General features: G+C 48.0%; 1 protein-coding gene across 5 annotated transcripts in view; it reads left to right on the top strand.

Annotated features, from left to right (window-relative positions):
- Window positions 1-5,094: 5,094 nt before the first annotated feature.
- The window catches only part of Fah (fumarylacetoacetate hydrolase), a 31,938-nt gene continuing 20,960 nt past the window's right edge, over window positions 5,095-16,072 (top strand). For all 5 annotated transcript variants that reach the window (XR_003377920.1, XM_026784339.1, XM_026784338.1 and 2 more), the window contains exons 1-8: window positions 5,095-5,328; window positions 9,083-9,193; window positions 10,113-10,234; window positions 10,421-10,470; window positions 11,990-12,080; window positions 13,926-14,023; window positions 14,131-14,183; window positions 15,924-16,023. Coding sequence is in view for 4 of the 5 variants with exons in the window: in XM_026784339.1 (XP_026640140.1) it covers window positions 5,248-5,328; window positions 9,083-9,193; window positions 10,113-10,234; window positions 10,421-10,470; window positions 11,990-12,080; window positions 13,926-14,023; window positions 14,131-14,183; window positions 15,924-16,023 (706 nt within the window). In the remaining variant the exon portion in view is untranslated. The remainder of the gene's footprint in view (window positions 5,329-9,082; window positions 9,194-10,112; window positions 10,235-10,420; window positions 10,471-11,989; window positions 12,081-13,925; window positions 14,024-14,130; window positions 14,184-15,923; window positions 16,024-16,072) is intronic.

The raw sequence follows: 16,072 nt of genomic DNA, 5'->3' as shown, positions 1-16,072 counted from the left end.
TGGTTTTTTGAGACAGGGTTTCTCTGGTTTTGGAGCCTGTCCTGGAACTAGCTCTGTAGACCAGGCTGGTCTGGAACTCACAGAGATCCGCCTGCCTCTGCCTCCCAAGTGCTGGGATTAAAGGCGTGCGCCACCACCGCCTGGCTAATGTACAGTTTCTTAATATTAAATACTAACTAGTGTATATGCTGTGGTTTAATATTAAAATTATATACTTAGCTGATCATGAAAATAAGTTTAAATTAACTACTGTGACTATCTCAGCAGATTCAGATAAAGTAACCCAGGTATTCCAGCACTTACCAGAATGATTACTGTAAATTCAAGACTAATCTGGTCTCTACAATAAACATCAGACCTAGGTAATATAGTGAGAATTTTTCTTGGGGGGGGGGGAGGAATTCCTTTCATAATTAACAAAATGACAGCATTAGAAAGGGATTGGTTGATTAGTTAAAAGTTTGCTATATCCCAGCCTTAGATTTAATATGTAGTTTAGGACATTTCCCACCATGCTTAATTTATGCAGACGTATGTATGTAGTGCTGGAGATGGGGTCCAGACCGCATGCTAGGTAAGGATTTCCTGAGGCCAGTGAAAAGCCTGTTGTTAGAACCAAATTCCAGAGACCTTAACTACTATCATGGGTGGGGACACACACACAAAATAGTAAACTTATAAAACAAAACGGCCTGGCAGTGGTGGTGCATGCCTTTAATCCCAGTACTTTGGAGGCCAAGGCAGGCAGATTTTTGTGACTTTGAGACCAGCCTCATTGAACATTTTATGATTTTTATTTGAAAAATGGCAAACCTTGATAAATCAAGGAAGAAATCAGTAGTAAGGTTTAGCTAGGCGGCAAGTCAGAATGCCAGTTTTCACAGTTTTCCATGAGTTAACTGAAAAGCCAGACGACCTTCCGTGGCAGCATGCGTGCATCACCAGTATGTTATCTTGAGATTGCTTTGGGGTCCACTCGATTGCCTCGCAAAGGACCTAAGTGAGCTCTGGTTTCAGGGAAAGATAGGAGACAGAGCTGCAGGGAAGAGTTGGTTCAGAAAAGGGAGGTTAATCCTTTCACATAGAGAAGAATGTTAAAAGGGGGAGAGGGAAAGCAGCACCCTAGAACTCCAAGAGAATAAGATTAATGCCTAGACCATCCCAGACCTTAAGATAAGGTCAGCTCTTGACTGAATAGAACATTTAACTGAATATTTTTGGGAATTTAGGAAAGGATCTATGTAGCTTGTTGCTTCTTTTTCATACTGGCTTCTTAGCTTTGTGCTTTTTTTTTTTTTTTTTTTTTTGGTACGTAGTCATTAAGATTAACTCAGGGGCTTGGAGAGATGACTCAGCTGTTGAGTTCTTGTTGCTCTTACACATCTGGGTTCAATTCCCAGCTCTCACATGGTGCATCTGCAATTCCTGGGCTCCCTGTGTGTATGGTACACATTCATACACAAATCTCAAAGAAGATGTTTTTAAGCCGTGAATTAAGTGGGCAGTGGGAGTAAGCGAGGAACGTGGAGATGAGATGAACAGAATATAACCAATGAAAGACTTCTACAACTAGAAACCTGAGGCCCCAGCGTTCAATAACCTCTGTAGTGCTGAAAGGGGAGAGTGGTCGCTTTAAGAGGAAAGAAGAGCCGTTCAATATAGATCCCGGGAAAAAAGATTAAAGAATCCTATGGACTGTTCTATGCCCACAAACTGGGTAATTTAGATGACTGCCCAGTTCCTTAAAAAGTCCAGCCTTAGTGTTCTTCCTGTTGTGATAAACACTGTAACCTGAAGCGATTTGGGTAGGAAAGGGTCCCAGTCCATCAGTGATTGAGGACGTCAGGAACTGAAGCAGAAACAGCTCATGCTGCTTCCTCCCTTGTTCCCTATGAACCGCTCAGTCGCAGACGCTGTTTCTTGCCTTGTTCCCCATGAATTGCTCAGTTTGCTTTTCTTACACAGCTCAGGACCACCTGCCCAAGGTGCTAGACTCTCCTACATTATCAAGAGAATGTCATGAACTTTCCTCCTGGATAATCTGATGGAGGCACTTTCTTAGCTGAGCTTCCCTCTCCCAAGATGATGCTAGTGTGTGTCAAGTTGATGAAAAATTAGCCACAGGAACAAACTTCTAAATCCACAGACAGAACAGGGTTTATACATTAAAAAGAATATATAATCTTTCAAGGGGGAGTAAAAAAAAATCCCCTGGTAGGTAAGCTAGTGAATCTAAACAAATTAGGTTGTCTGCAATCTCGTGTAAAATGCAGTGGCAAAGGGAGTGCTTTTTTTTTTTTTTAAGATTTCTGTATGTGTATTTTGCCTGCACATATATATGCATCTCATGCCTGCCTGGTCCCTGCAAAGGTCAGAAGAGGGCATCAGGTCTTCTGGAGCTGGAACTACGGGTGGTCGTGAGTCACTATGTGGGTGCTGAACTGAATTCAGATTCTCTGCAAGAGCAGCAAGTGTTCTTAACCACGGAGCCACCCCTTCAGCCCTGAGAGAATGCTCTCTAATGTTTTCTGCTAAATACATTATGAGATAGTAGATCAGTGCTTTTCATAAATGTCAATGCAAAAGTCCTTAACAAAAACGTGGCAAATAGAACCTAAAGATGTATTCTTTTAAAAACTACACACAACAGTCAGGCAGGATTTAGTCTTGGTCTACAGAGCGTACTTGGAGAATCCTAGACACAGGAAAGGATAGGCTCAGCCAAGAGAACATGGTAAAGGATAAATTTCATCAGAGGAATATACACAAGCAAAGGAGAACTAAGGAACAATCACATGTCCAACACAACTAATAAGCAAACTTCTAATCAGAATAGGGAAGAAAAGAATGAACATCCCGACCAACCAGAAAAACCAACAAAATGTGTAGGAATTGACAATAATAGCCTGAATTGCTGGGCATGGTGACGCCAAACTCCCAGTACTCAAGAGGCTCAGGTAGCTACAACTTTGAGGCTAACCTGGACTACTTAGATCAGCCTTACTACCAGAATGAGAACTTTGACTCAGAAGAAAAAATTGTTAAAAAAACAATAGCCTAAAGCAAACTATCTTTAACACTCAATTCAAAGAGGCCAACTGGTTGATTGGATTAAAGAGCAAGATCCAATTGTGTCTTGTCTCTAAGAAACATATCTGTATGAAATCACTCAGTTCACCCAAGTGAATAGAAGCTGACATAGCTATTCTAATAACTGAAAAAGTAGACATCAAAACAAAGTCACTACATATTAGTAAAAATACACTGAAAAGATTCAACAATCATAAACACATGCACTAAAGTTTGAATGGAGTCCCAGTTTCATAAAGCAAACACCAATGGACTTGAAAAGAACAGAGAGATTCTGATATAATCTTAAGCGACTTTAATATTTCACTCTCATCCGTAGGCAGGTCATACATGCAGACTAAAAATCAATTTAAAAAAAAACCTTCAGAGATCAATTTAGATGAAGCCGACTTAACATCTACAGAATATTCCATCTGTATTAATTAATTTCTCACTGATGTGACCAGATACTTGGCAGGGGTACTTAAGGGTGGAAGAGTTGATTTAGGTTTACAGTTTGAGGAGATGCAGTGGGGAAGGAACCTGAGAAGGTATGGCACGGTGAGGGAAGAGGTTGATCACGTTGCATCCACAACCAGGAAGCAGAAAAAGATGAATGCTGGCATCTAGCTCCATTTCTCCTTCACTTACTCAAGGCCTCCAGCCCAAAGAGCGGTGCTGTCCACATTCAGTTAACCTTTGCGAAACACAGACATGCGTAGGTGTTTCCATTGTGATTCTAAATCCGATAGTCAAGTTGACAATATTGATATTAAACATTAAACCCTCCAACAGCTAGAGAGTACAAATTCTCAGAAGCCGATAGAACTTTTCTCAAAAATAGACCACAGTTTAAGCCATAAAGCACGTCTTCGCAAATACAAAAGAATTCAAATAATCCTTTGTATTTTAACAGATTGCGTTCCTGAAGCATTTTCACCAACAAAGCCATAATCTGAGGGGTACCCCTATAGACTTTACTTGAACTAACGTGCACGCCCAAATTTCTAGTCAGTGATTAATCCTACTTCTAATATTTTGGATCCAGAGTCCATAGTCTTTTCTCCCTCCCTCTTATTTCACACACACACACACACACACACACACACACACACGCGCGCGCGCGCGCGCGCGCGGCGCGTGTGCCAGGTACGATTCTAGGCAGTCTACCAACATTAACTAATTGAATTCTTTTATCTACTCAGAAGCGGACCTCCCGCTAATTTTATAAAGGGGAAAAAAGGTGAGGCACAAGAACCCTGAGAGGTTAAACAGGCGTGTCACACTTTTCCTGATCTTGGCTCCAACTCCACCCTTCACCAACAAAAGCCCTAGAAAGCATCTCTGCGGACCCCGAGTGAAGCTACTGCAGGCAGATGAGCTGGGGTGTCTGTAGTATCCAGTGACGCCGGAGGAGCTGGAGGCAACTCTGGACAGAGAATGGGGTCACCAGGTGGATCCCCAAGTGCAAACTGGAGGTGGGGTCCGAGAAAAAGCAGGGCTCCTAGGGAGGCGGGGCCGCTTTGAAGCACTGCGGGACCTGGAAATGAGGCGCCTACAGGGCCAGGGCTTTAGGGCTAGGGCGTTCTAGGTGAGAACGAATACTTGGACCCAGGGGTTGGACCAGATAGATGGCCTTATGGACACAGGGGCGGAACGATCCTGGGTTCCAGGATGGAGAGGAGGCAGGACCAAGGCGGGGCGTAGACGGGTCCTGGGGGAGGGCCGGGGGCGGGGCGTTTCCGGGGTTCCGGTCATCTCTGGGCCGAATAAGGAGGACTGTTTTATGTGTACGATTGGGTGAGGTGGTCCTGGGTGCGGGGAGGTCACAGAAGAGCGAAATGGGGTCGTCCCGGGGTGGGTGCTGGCCGGTTCCTGGGTGGAAGGGGGCTGGTATAGAGGCGAGGCGGTCGAGGGGCATGGGAATAGGGTGGTTCTTGGTCGGGTGCTGGGTGGTACAGAGGGTGGACCCGGGGGTAAGGGAGGCGCAAAGGGGGGGGGGGGGGGTCCCGAGGGGCGGGTTAGGGGCGTTGCCAGGCAATACTGGGTACGGGCCTCAGGGAAGAGCAGTCCCTGGATTGGGGCGGTCTCTGCGTCTGAGTGCTCCACTAGCCCTAAACACAGCCCCGCTAACCAAACCCTGCCCGCCACGGGTTTTCCTGCTGGGTGCTCGTCAGCATGTCTTTTATTCCGGTGGCCGAGGACTCGGACTTTCCCATCCAAAACCTGCCCTATGGCGTTTTCTCCACTCAAAGCCACGTGAGCTTGGGCTCGGGCACGGGGAGGTGGGAGCTCCGGTTGGTTCCTCCCGAGCCTCGGTGGAAGGCGCCCGTGGCTCGGCTCGAATGCGGCTGTGCAGGATGTTGAAATTCAGTCTCAGCTTCTGTGGGGTTGTGCGAGAACCAGTTGCAAAGAGAAAGGGGAGCTGTCACCCCTCGCCTAGACAGCAGTCCCGTGCGATTATTGTGACCCAGAAACGGACGTGCTGGCTGTTTCCTTCCAAGAAGCCGGGTGGTCGTTCACTTTACTGCTAGTCCTTGACCCTACAACCTGAAAAGTACCAGCTGACTCCCATAATTTTTGAGCAAGCACTTCCTGGCCTAGAAACTGTGCAGTCTAAGACACCAGGTTCTTTTACCTCTAGCCTAAATTCTTTCTGCTCTAGTGTGACCTGCTGGGCATTCCCTGAACTGATCACAAGCTCAGTGGGGCAAGAGAAACGAACTTTGACTTGTACACATAGTTTGATTAGAAAGAAATCTTTGAAAACGGTTTTAGTGGAGCTGAGTTATCAGCATATACATAAAGGGGTCCTCGGATAGGCAAAGCACATCCTTTCGAAATGTTTGTGGCATTTTCTGCTTGCTTTTTGCTCACACTGTTGGTTCAGTTTTGTAAGCCATAGAGCTATGGGAACTGCTTGCACCTAATAGGAGTCAGAATTTTTTTTTTTTTTTTGGGGGGGGGGCCAGGATTGACAGGTAGCAGAGTACCTGGCTAGCAAGCACCAACAGAAGGAAGGAAGAAAAGGATTCCTGGCAATTGGTCGGGTTCTCCACATCTCTTGCCCAGAGGACTGCCCTTTTGTATCCTGCCTGTGCTGAATGCCTTGGTCCCAAGAGCTAACTGGTGGTTTCACAACCACCAGGCATGAGTAGATGTTGCAAGGACACAAAGTTAATAGGTCATCCTGTCCACATAGGAGGTGTGTGGAGCCTTAACCTGTGCCAGCCAACCACCTTCTGGGTGCAGAATACTCCCTCTGGCCTCCCCTAGACAGTACTGTGCCTTCAGCAGAGATGCTCTCAGTCTTTTCTGGGAGCACCAGGTGTGTCAGGCAGGAAGGTTTGTGCCTGCAAGCCCATCCTCAGCACTTGGCTGGGTAGTAAGGGGCTCTGGCTTGCCCTCGCAGGGGAATCTGGAGTTACTGTTCTTTTATATACGACTAGAGGCTTTCCAGACACTATACTCTGCTGTTTCTTTATCATCATCATCATTTTGGTTGTTTTGAGACAAGGTTTTCTGAAATAGCCATGCCTCTTCTGGAACTAGATCTGTAGACCAGGCTGACCTCAAACTCAGAAATCCGCCTGCTTCTGCTTCTGCTTCCTGAGTGTGAGATTAAAGGCATGTGCCACTACGCCCAGCTTCTTTTTTTTTTAAGTAGTAATAAAAAATTAATTTTAAATTTTAATTTTTTGAGAATTTCTTATGTAAGCACTACATCATTCCTGGAAGCTCCTCCCTCCAATTTCTCTCTTCCCCCTCCCAAATTCATGATCCCTTCTTTATTGTTGTTACATGTATATTAATATGTATATATAACCCCTTGGATGCATTTAGCTTTGTTCATATGTACCTGTGTCCAGGGTACATATGTCCAGTTTGTTCCTGGGGACAACTAACTATTGATTGACCTCCTGTAGCTCTTCATCTAGGGGTGGGAACATGGAGAATTTCCCATCAGGATTGGCAGGCCAACTGGTGTCATTGTGCTGGTCTTGTTTAGGCAACTATAGTGTTGAGAATTCCTAGGTGGAGTTTCCTGGTCATGTCTAGGGGAAATGATCTGTCAACAGGTGTCCTGGGCCACTGACCCTTACTGTCTCTCTGCTCCCTCTTGGGTGATTTTCCCTGAGCCGTCGGAGTTGGGATTGCATTGCAGATATAGCATGGGATTGGGCACCCATGATGAGTTAGTGGTCCTCTACATTTGACCATTAGAGATCCACCTAATGGTTTCTATCTATTGCAAAAAGAAGCTGCTTTGACAAGAGGTGAGAATTACACTTACCTGTGAGTATAAAGATAAATATTTAGAACACACTTAGGTATTGCACTGGTTTAGGAAAATGACCAATAGTAGGTTCTTCTCTTGGGTCTGTGACCTCGCCAGCCATGGGCAGTTGGCTTGGTTTATAGTAACAGGCATGGATTCTCTCATGTTGAGCAGGTTTTTAAGTCCAATTAGATAGCTATTGGTTAGCCTTGGGAAATATATAAGTGCCGTTATTGCTGCATTGTGGATAGCTTGCTATTGCAGTGGTAGTTGTGGTCATGGGCATTAGGTCTGGATAGGACTACCGATTACTCCTCTCCTTCGACAGCTGTTATATCACCAAAGTGACTCAGCACAATTTATAGGCTTGGTTCATATATGACCAGGCAGGTAATGCCTATGATTAAATCACAGAGGTGATGCTTGCCTTCAGCAAGACATAGGATGATTGCCCCATGGTCTGTCCTGGTGTAGGAGGTCCTTCTGTTCATGTGTTGCTTTCACTGGTTAATGAATAAAGAAACTGCTTTGGGCCTGATAGGGCAGAACTTAGGTAGGTGGAAAAGACAGAACTGAATGCTGGGAAGGAGGGCAGAGTCAGAGAAGCCATGGATCCTCTGCCTGAGATGGACACCGGTTAGAATCTCCGGTAAGCCACAGCCACGTGGTGATACACAGATTAATGGAGATGGGTTAAACTAATATGTAAGAGTTAGCCAATAAGAAGTTAGAGCTAATGGCCAAGCAGTGTTTTAACTAATACAGTTTCTGTATGGTTATTTCAGATGTAAGCTAGCCAGGCGGCTGGGACAAACAAGGGACCCTCTCCTATATATCACCTGAGCGGACTGTCACCAGGATCTGTGTAGCTCAGATCCATGTTTTTTGAAGCAGAGTGGGGAGACTGAGGCCCACAGAGTTACAGAGCTGAGGACATATGAGTTCTCCGGTGAAGCTTCTCAGGGCCATGTGGCCTTGGTCTATCCTTAACACTTAGAGTGTGTCTTGCAGGTACTTCTCTCTGCCCACTGAAAGGAGCAGGCACTGGAGACAGGGTCAGCCAAGAAGTCCGCCTTTCAACTCCCATGAAATCCCTAGAATGGCTGGACTGTTGGTTCAGGTGCCAAGGAAGCCTGACTTAGGACAGAATTCCAGAAAGTGAAGTCTTCTGATGTGCTTAGTGTTGTGGGGCCAGGGTCCAGCCTTGACAAAATATTTGGCCCGTTGTATCCATCTGAACTCCTGCAGAGCGTTTATGGGGGCATAAGCAGAATTCATCCCTGTGGTCAGAGCACCGTTGCTTCTTCAGCACCCTGCTACCTGAGTTCTGTTGAGTTCAGGCTACCACAGAGCTGTTGCTCCAAGTTACGACATGTGGAACACTCACCACTCTGCTTCATAAGAGAAAGGCCCCGAGCAAAGTCCTAGGACCAGTATGAAAAGGAATTCAGGTTCTTGGTAAGGTGGTGAGCAGCTCATCACTCGATGCACGCAAGCAATGCTGGGAACTTTGCCTCCACAGGCTACCTGGTCTTCCTCTAGTCTATGGGGGGGGGTGTTTGATTAATTTTCCATCAAGAGATCACAACTTTGCTTTCTTACTTATCCGGGATCTTTTTTTATCCTCTCCTTATGAGGGTTGTCCCAAAGGAACCTACGAGTCCCTACGTATTGGGTTTCTGTTACAGTGAATAAACTGGCCTATCAGAACTGACTGTGTCTTTCTCCTCCCAGCCAAAGCCACGGATTGGTGTGGCCATCGGTGACCAGATCTTAGACCTCAGTGTCATTAAACACCTCTTCACCGGGCCTGTCCTTTCCAAACACCAGCATGTCTTCGATGAGGTAGGACGCTGTGTCATGAATTGTGTCCATTTTACTACCTACTGTGAATGAGATAGTGTTTCCTTAGTCACAGCTTATCCCTGGGTAAGTGGGAGCTGTTCTGACACATATAGGTGACAGGAGGTAGCCTTGACACCTTAGGGTGGTCTCTCAGCAGAATGTGAGCTCCTGACTCCACTGGGTCTCTCCTATGAGATGATGATAGTATATAACTCTGGTTTCTTTTTATCCTGGGCTATTCACGCTTTGGTGTTCTAAGGCCCAGGAAAACCTTGAGATAAGGAACCATGACTGTTACAGTCCAGATTTGGGGTACAGCTTGATACAGTCATCCTGGCTTTCTTGTTCATGGGGGATGGCTGCCCAGTCCTTCAAGAGAACAGTCCTGGAGCATCCATCCTTGCTTGTACCTACACAGAGTGACTGTCCTGCCCTCTAGGTGTGCAGTTGTGCCTGGGGACAGCCAGTTTGGCCTCCATGTCTATGGGGGATGGGTCTAACTTTCCTCCCTCATCACAGGTCGGCTTGTAGGATCCGCTTTTTCCTGACACACAGGCAGGGGTGCTCGTGGTGTTCCCTGAGGACCTCTTTTGTGCAGGAGCTTTGCACACATCTTCCCCGTCGGTCCTCCTGGCCACCCTCTGGCCCGGAGTCAGTCTTGTCACCAGACAAGTGGGACTTGTGCAGTTCTGGGGTGGCTGTCCACATAATTGCTATTTGGCATTGTGAGGTGCATATCCAGGAACAGATGGGGCGTCAAGAAAGATGACCAGCTTTCTCTAGCTCTGTGCAGGGAGGACAAACATATGAACAAGGGTCCCAGCTTGTGACTGCATGGAGAGAACTCAGACTCTGGCAGGAGAGATGGCTCAAGGATTTTCTCAGGCTTAAACCATCTCTAATCCTGTTTTGGCCTTAGACAACTCTCAACAGCTTTATGGGCCTGGGTCAAGCTGCCTGGAAGGAGGCAAGAGCATCCTTGCAGGACTTGCTGTCTGCCAGCCAAGCCAGGCTCCGAGATGACAATAAGCTTCGGCAGCGGTGAGGAACACACGGGGAAAGAGGGACACGGCAGGGGGGATGAGGCTGGGGTAGTTGGCAGTGCCCTTATGCATCGTTGCTTGGCTGCCTGGCAGCTTCACCCAGCCCTGTTCTGGGTTGCATGCGGTGGGAGGGGAGGGCTCTGGGCCTGGAAGACAGGATGGAACCCCTGATTCTGTGTTTCAGCGCCTTCGTCTCCCAGGCAGCTGCCACAATGCACCTTCCCGCGACCATAGGTGAGTCCTGCTTCCCAGTTAGGGCATCCAAAGTAGTTTAGTGGTCCTGGCTGTTTGGGCAGATGCTTGGATCCCTGTATCTTGGTGGGAAGAAAACAGAGTGAGGACGTTAGGATTGCCTGCTGATCCCATCATGACCAAGCTCAGCAGACGGTTAGCCTCTGCTCAGGTTGTCTCAAGCCTGCTCTCCCAAAGAAACAGCAGCCTGTCTAAGTGTGTGACTAGCGACATGTCTCCCTCAACAGCAATTTGCTCCTTCTTCCTGGAAGGTTGTGGGGGAAGCACTGTGAGCTGTCAGGAGAGAGTTTTGAGGAAAGCCATGTGTGCTTGGCATCTGATTTGACCGAATCAGCAAGTTGCTGGCGGTACAGCCTGATATAGCCTGAAAATGAGATGGGCCCATCAGCCTGAGGCCAGGCGTAGGCTGCATCCTTCTATGTCAGCCAAGAGAGGGAGCCTCTGCTTTTACCTGGACACCTGTGGTCTGAGAGCTGCACAGTTCTGCCTGGAAGGATGGGATTTCCTGAACCCGTTCCTCCACTCGGCAAAGTCTTGCAGAGGTTCTAATGCCCACAGCTAGGTAGAAGACGGGCTTGAGGATGGGCTCATCTCCCACTTCCTTTCAGGACTGTGCTCTAATTTCAAGGCAAACTAGTAATCTTCTCAGGGTCCTTCATCTTTTCTAGTTAATGGATGCTGTGACTTCCTGTTTCTACGGTCATGGACCTGATTATTTTCTGACAAACACACTTGCTCTTGATTCTGTGCCCAGAACTGAAGGTGGGAAGTAGTGAGCAGGGCTCAGGCTGGCCACCACTTGCTTAGCTGGTTCCTAGACTGTGCCCTCTCCTTCCCTTTCCACCTCCACTTCTCATCCAAGCTGCTTGGATAGGGGTACTCAGCTTTGCTGTGGGGGCGGTGGTGGTACAAGGTCCAGGAAGATGGGTAAGCAAAGTACCGTAAGTGGGCTTCCTGGCAGATCTCGGTAATTCATTCACATGTGAGAGAGGGGCACCTGGAGCTCATGGACCTCCACGTTCATCACAATCATTAGGCACTGATATACAAGTTCAAATACAGAGACAAGATGCCTTGTTCTTGGTGCCGAGGGCCAGTCACGTGAAATAAGAAGAGCCGAGCTGGGACCGGCCTGAATGGTGACAGTTTCCTGAAGATCTGCCTGCATGGGACTGGAGCTCAGTGAAGACCACCCCAAGGAAGGGTTCAGAAGTGGGGCCTAGGCCTTGCCAGGATTTAAACTGACAGAGGGGAGGGAGAAGCGAGGCTAGGGAGCAGGCATATGTTAAACAAAGGCGTGCCAAGGGTTGCCCAATGAGGGCCATAGCAGCTCTATGTGGTCCAGGTGGGAGGGAGTGGGGGCAGCCATTTCATATATAAATCTCACTGTCTGAATCAGGAAGTGTGGGTAACTTTTTCCTGAGGGGGTCCTTGAATCTTGAAGAGGGGTGTGAGTCCCTCCTTTTCGGTCACTGGCTGTTTTGGGGTCTTCCTTCTGCAGGAGACTACACGGACTTCTACTCCTCTCGGCAGCACGCCACTAACGTTGGCATTATGTTCAGGGGCAAGGAGAATGCGCTGATGCCCAATTGGTATGTCCTAGACCAGACGTTGGGATGAATTCAAAAGCATCTCTCCCTTCCCCAGGAGCTGCAAAGACCCTCTTTGGTCAAAGCAGTCTAGGAGGAAAACTAGAAGGGATGACGTCCCTGCCTCTGGAAACAGCAGACCTAGCTTCTGGTCCTCTCAGACTTGAGGGGTGGGGGACTGTCAAGAGCCTGTGGGTCTGTCCCTTCAGCTCCGCTCTGGAGAACAGACATGGGGATGAATCCCCTGCGATGCTTGATCTCTAGATCCTTTCATTGGCCAACTGCCTATGTTCTAGCCCATGAGAATTCTGGGTAAAAAAAAAAAAAAATCAGAAATCTAAAATACTTCCAGTCTCAAGCATTTTAGAGGAGGGAGGCTCAACCCAAATGATCTTTGTAGTAAAGAACTTGTGCATAATATAAACAAAGGCAGCACCGGGGACCGCCCTGAATCGTGCAGAGAAGGCCTTTGTTCCTACTCTGTGAAGGAGCTGCCGGCCAAAGGCTGTGGCTCCCAGTTTGGTCCAGATGAGGGTAAGGAAGCTTATCTTCACTGGCCTTGCCCCTCACTTCCTGAGCCCTGTTCTTTGGCTAGATGAGTTCTGGCTCCCTGGTGACAGGCAACTCCTTTGGGGGCTAGAGAGTCTGTGGATCATTTTCCCTGAGGTCATGAGAACACACAGTTTATGACTGATAAGTGCAGCCTGGCGCTGTGCAGGATGGCAGTCTGTTGTATCTACACACCTGAAGTTGGAGTCTGGAGACCGGGCCCAGCCTGCTGTGTCCTGCAAGACTGACCCTTATTGTCCATTTCCCTGCTGCCATGGACAGTCCTTGTGGCTATACCACTCTTAGCTGCCCGTGTCTTCTACCTTGTACAAAGGCCTTCTGGGACCTAGGGACTCTCAGATGATCCAAGGTTGTTAGCCAAGTTGGTTGTTATGTCTAAAAAGATTATTCCTAGGGACTGGAGAGATGGCTCAGTGGTTAAGAGCACTGACTGCTCTTCCAGAGGACCAAGGTTCAATTCCCAGCACCCACATGGCAGCTCACAACTGTCTGAAGATCCAGTTGTAGGGGATCTGACACCTTCACACCAATGCATATAAAATAAAGTTAAATAGACCATAAAAAAATCTTTTTTTTTAAAAAAAAAAGATTATTCCTACATCGTCCTGGGGGTTTGGGTATAGGTAGGCAGAGCTTTTGAGGGAGCCGCCACTCACTGCTCTGCAGGCATAACCTCTTGCCTTATTCAAAATAACCACAGGTGTGTATCCTACGCTACAAGTAGTTCCGTGTGTTCATCTAAGAGCACCCCGGCCCCACCTTGCTCCGTAGTGCTTTGATATTTGGGAAAGCTCTTTTATTTCCTCTCCATAGTCTTGTCTTCCAGGCATCCTCTGAAAGTGTTCCCCAGCCTTGGATAGCTATTGTTCCAAGCAGGGCCCACAAAGGAGGCAGCAGAACAGAGAAACCCAGGTTCTTTATTTTTCCTCCTCCTCCTTCTCCTTCTCCTCCTCACGGTGGAATTAGCCCTAGCTGGCCTAGAACCTACCATGTACACCAGGCTGCTACAGGCTTGTGATCCTCTTTCCGCCTCTGCCTATTCAGTGCTGGGATTGCAGGCACACCCTGCCACCCTTTCTTATTAAACCTGACACACACACACACACACCCCGCCCCCGTGATGTACTGCGTTTGGTTTCTCCATTCCTCTTTCCGTGGACACTTGGGCTCTTGTTTGAACTTTTGAATAGTAAGTGTGAACTGACTGTTTCTTTCTGAAGTTTATTTGTAGCATGTAACATCTCTGGCACCCACACCCCTCTCTCCCTTCTTTGTTAGGCTCCACTTACCTGTAGGATACCATGGCCGGGCTTCCTCTATCGTGGTATCTGGCACCCCAATCCGAAGACCCATGGGACAGATGAGACCTGATAACTGTAAGGGACCCCAAATATCCAGGCCCTAGCAACGCCCAGCCCCGCCCTGTTGCTATGAGCTCTGTAGTCTGGTGTTGATGGCTTCTTTTATCTGCTGTCTTCCCCAGCAAAGCCTCCCGTGTATGGTGCCTGCAAACTCCTGGACATAGAGTTGGAGATGGTGAGTTACGTGTCGAGCCTTACTGAGTGGGATCCACACAGGCCTGCAGCTGGCGAGCTCTCTTTCTGGGGCAGCAGCAGTTCACACCTGTCCAGCCACAGACAGCAGCCCCCGCGATCCCATGGGACCATTGAGGGCAGCTGATGCTCGCCCTTCAGGTCCTGTGTTCGTGAATTCACCTACTCGTGAAACTTATTTGCAACCCAAATAGTAACACAAGTCATTGCCACAGGGAGAAGTGGAAAGTTAGAGTCTCCTTGATGCATACACTTGTCCCCAGTGGAGGTCACACCGGGCTCCCTGTCTTCCTGTTTCAGATCTCATTCTATAAACATGTGTTATTTTTCTGGTCTGCCCCCTCACCCCCCGTATTTCCCACATACTCATGTGCTTTGAGTTGATTTTGTTATTTATTGTGTCCTCTGAGTGGAGAGCCCTTGTGCGCTCCTAACTGCAAGAGGTCAGAGGTCCCTTATAGACCCGTGCTAGAAAGCCCTCCTTCACCCCTGAGCTGCAGCTCTCGACGGGGAATTCAGTGTTGATGAGCTGACGCTATAGCAGATGCCATTAACAAAAAGGACTAAAGTGTGGTTAGATAAAACAGCTGACTATTTTGTTGGTGAGTGCTGCAGTCGGAGGCTGCAAAAAACCATTTCTTTGCTTCTGGGGGGAGCAGTGTCTCACCTGTTCTGTTGGCATTCATGGTGATTTTATATGTTCATATGTGAGCAACAAGCATCAAGCAGCCCTCGCCACCTTGTTACACCTATGGCATAGCCTGCACCATTTCAGAAACACGCTTACACCAAGACTCCGCTTTTTTAAAAAACATTTATTTATAATTTAAAATCATTTTTCCCCCAAAAGTTTCCCCTCCCAGTTAGGCCCCGCTTTTTATTTAAATTACGCATTTTATTATGGGAGTGCCAAAGACCCGTGCACAGCTATGAGAAATGAGGCGGAGATCCCCTGGTCTTGAACGTGATGGCATCCTTCATGCCTCGCTGCCCTTGGATCTCTCTCTCTGTCTCTTTTTTTTTATCTTGATGAAAACTTGGCCCTGTCTCCGAACAAATAAAACTGACCCTGACTTCATGAATGTAGCTGATTCTGTGCTGTTGAAGGAGCCGCCCCCCACCCCCACCCTAACCCTGCCTGCACCTTTTAGTTTCCCATGGACATGACTGGAGGTTGTGTTGGTCCGTGGCTGGCACATGCATCTCATTTCTTAGGGGACAGGTTGGACTGTGAGCCACTGTGTCAGGTGCTGTGGCATGAGTCGTCGTCTACCTGATGCTTCAGTTCTTCACGAGCGTCATAGAGCTGTCAGACATTAGGTTATGCAGTATAGGGAACAAAGAAAGGAGCAGAAAGGCCTGTGGTGCCCTGAGGGTCAGGAGGAAACGGTCATGGGGCTGCTAGGAAAGCAGGGCACACGTGAGTGCGGTTCTTGTCTTAGAGACCCAGTGAATTAGCACCTGGTCCCCAGGCTCTGCAACCGGCAGTGACCCCGAAGGACAGGCCGTCTTTTTGTTTGTTTGTTTTATTTTTTTGTTTTTCGAGACAGGGTTTCTCTGTAGCTTTAGAGCCTGTCCTGGAACTAGCTCTTGTAGACTAGGCTGGCCTCGAACTCACAGAGATCCACCTGTCTCTCCCTCCCGAGTGCTGGGATTAAAGGCGTGCGCCACCACCGCCCGGTTTACAGGCCGTCTTGATTCTAACCGACTTTCCCTGTGACAGGCTTTCTTTGTAGGCCCTGGGAACAGATACGGAGAGCCGATCCCTATCTCCAAAGCCCACGAGCACATTTTTGGGATGGTCCTCATGAACGACTGGAGTGGTAATACCTGGCGGCTCGGCTTCCGCCGCTGCTCTGCGCACGGGCACAC

The sequence above is a fragment of the Microtus ochrogaster genome, chromosome 22 (assembly GCF_000317375.1).
Source record: "Microtus ochrogaster isolate Prairie Vole_2 chromosome 22, MicOch1.0, whole genome shotgun sequence".
NCBI lineage: Eukaryota > Metazoa > Chordata > Mammalia > Rodentia > Cricetidae > Microtus > Microtus ochrogaster.
The sequence above is the reverse complement of the archived record's forward strand: the minus strand, read 5'-3'. Positions and strand labels throughout refer to the sequence as shown.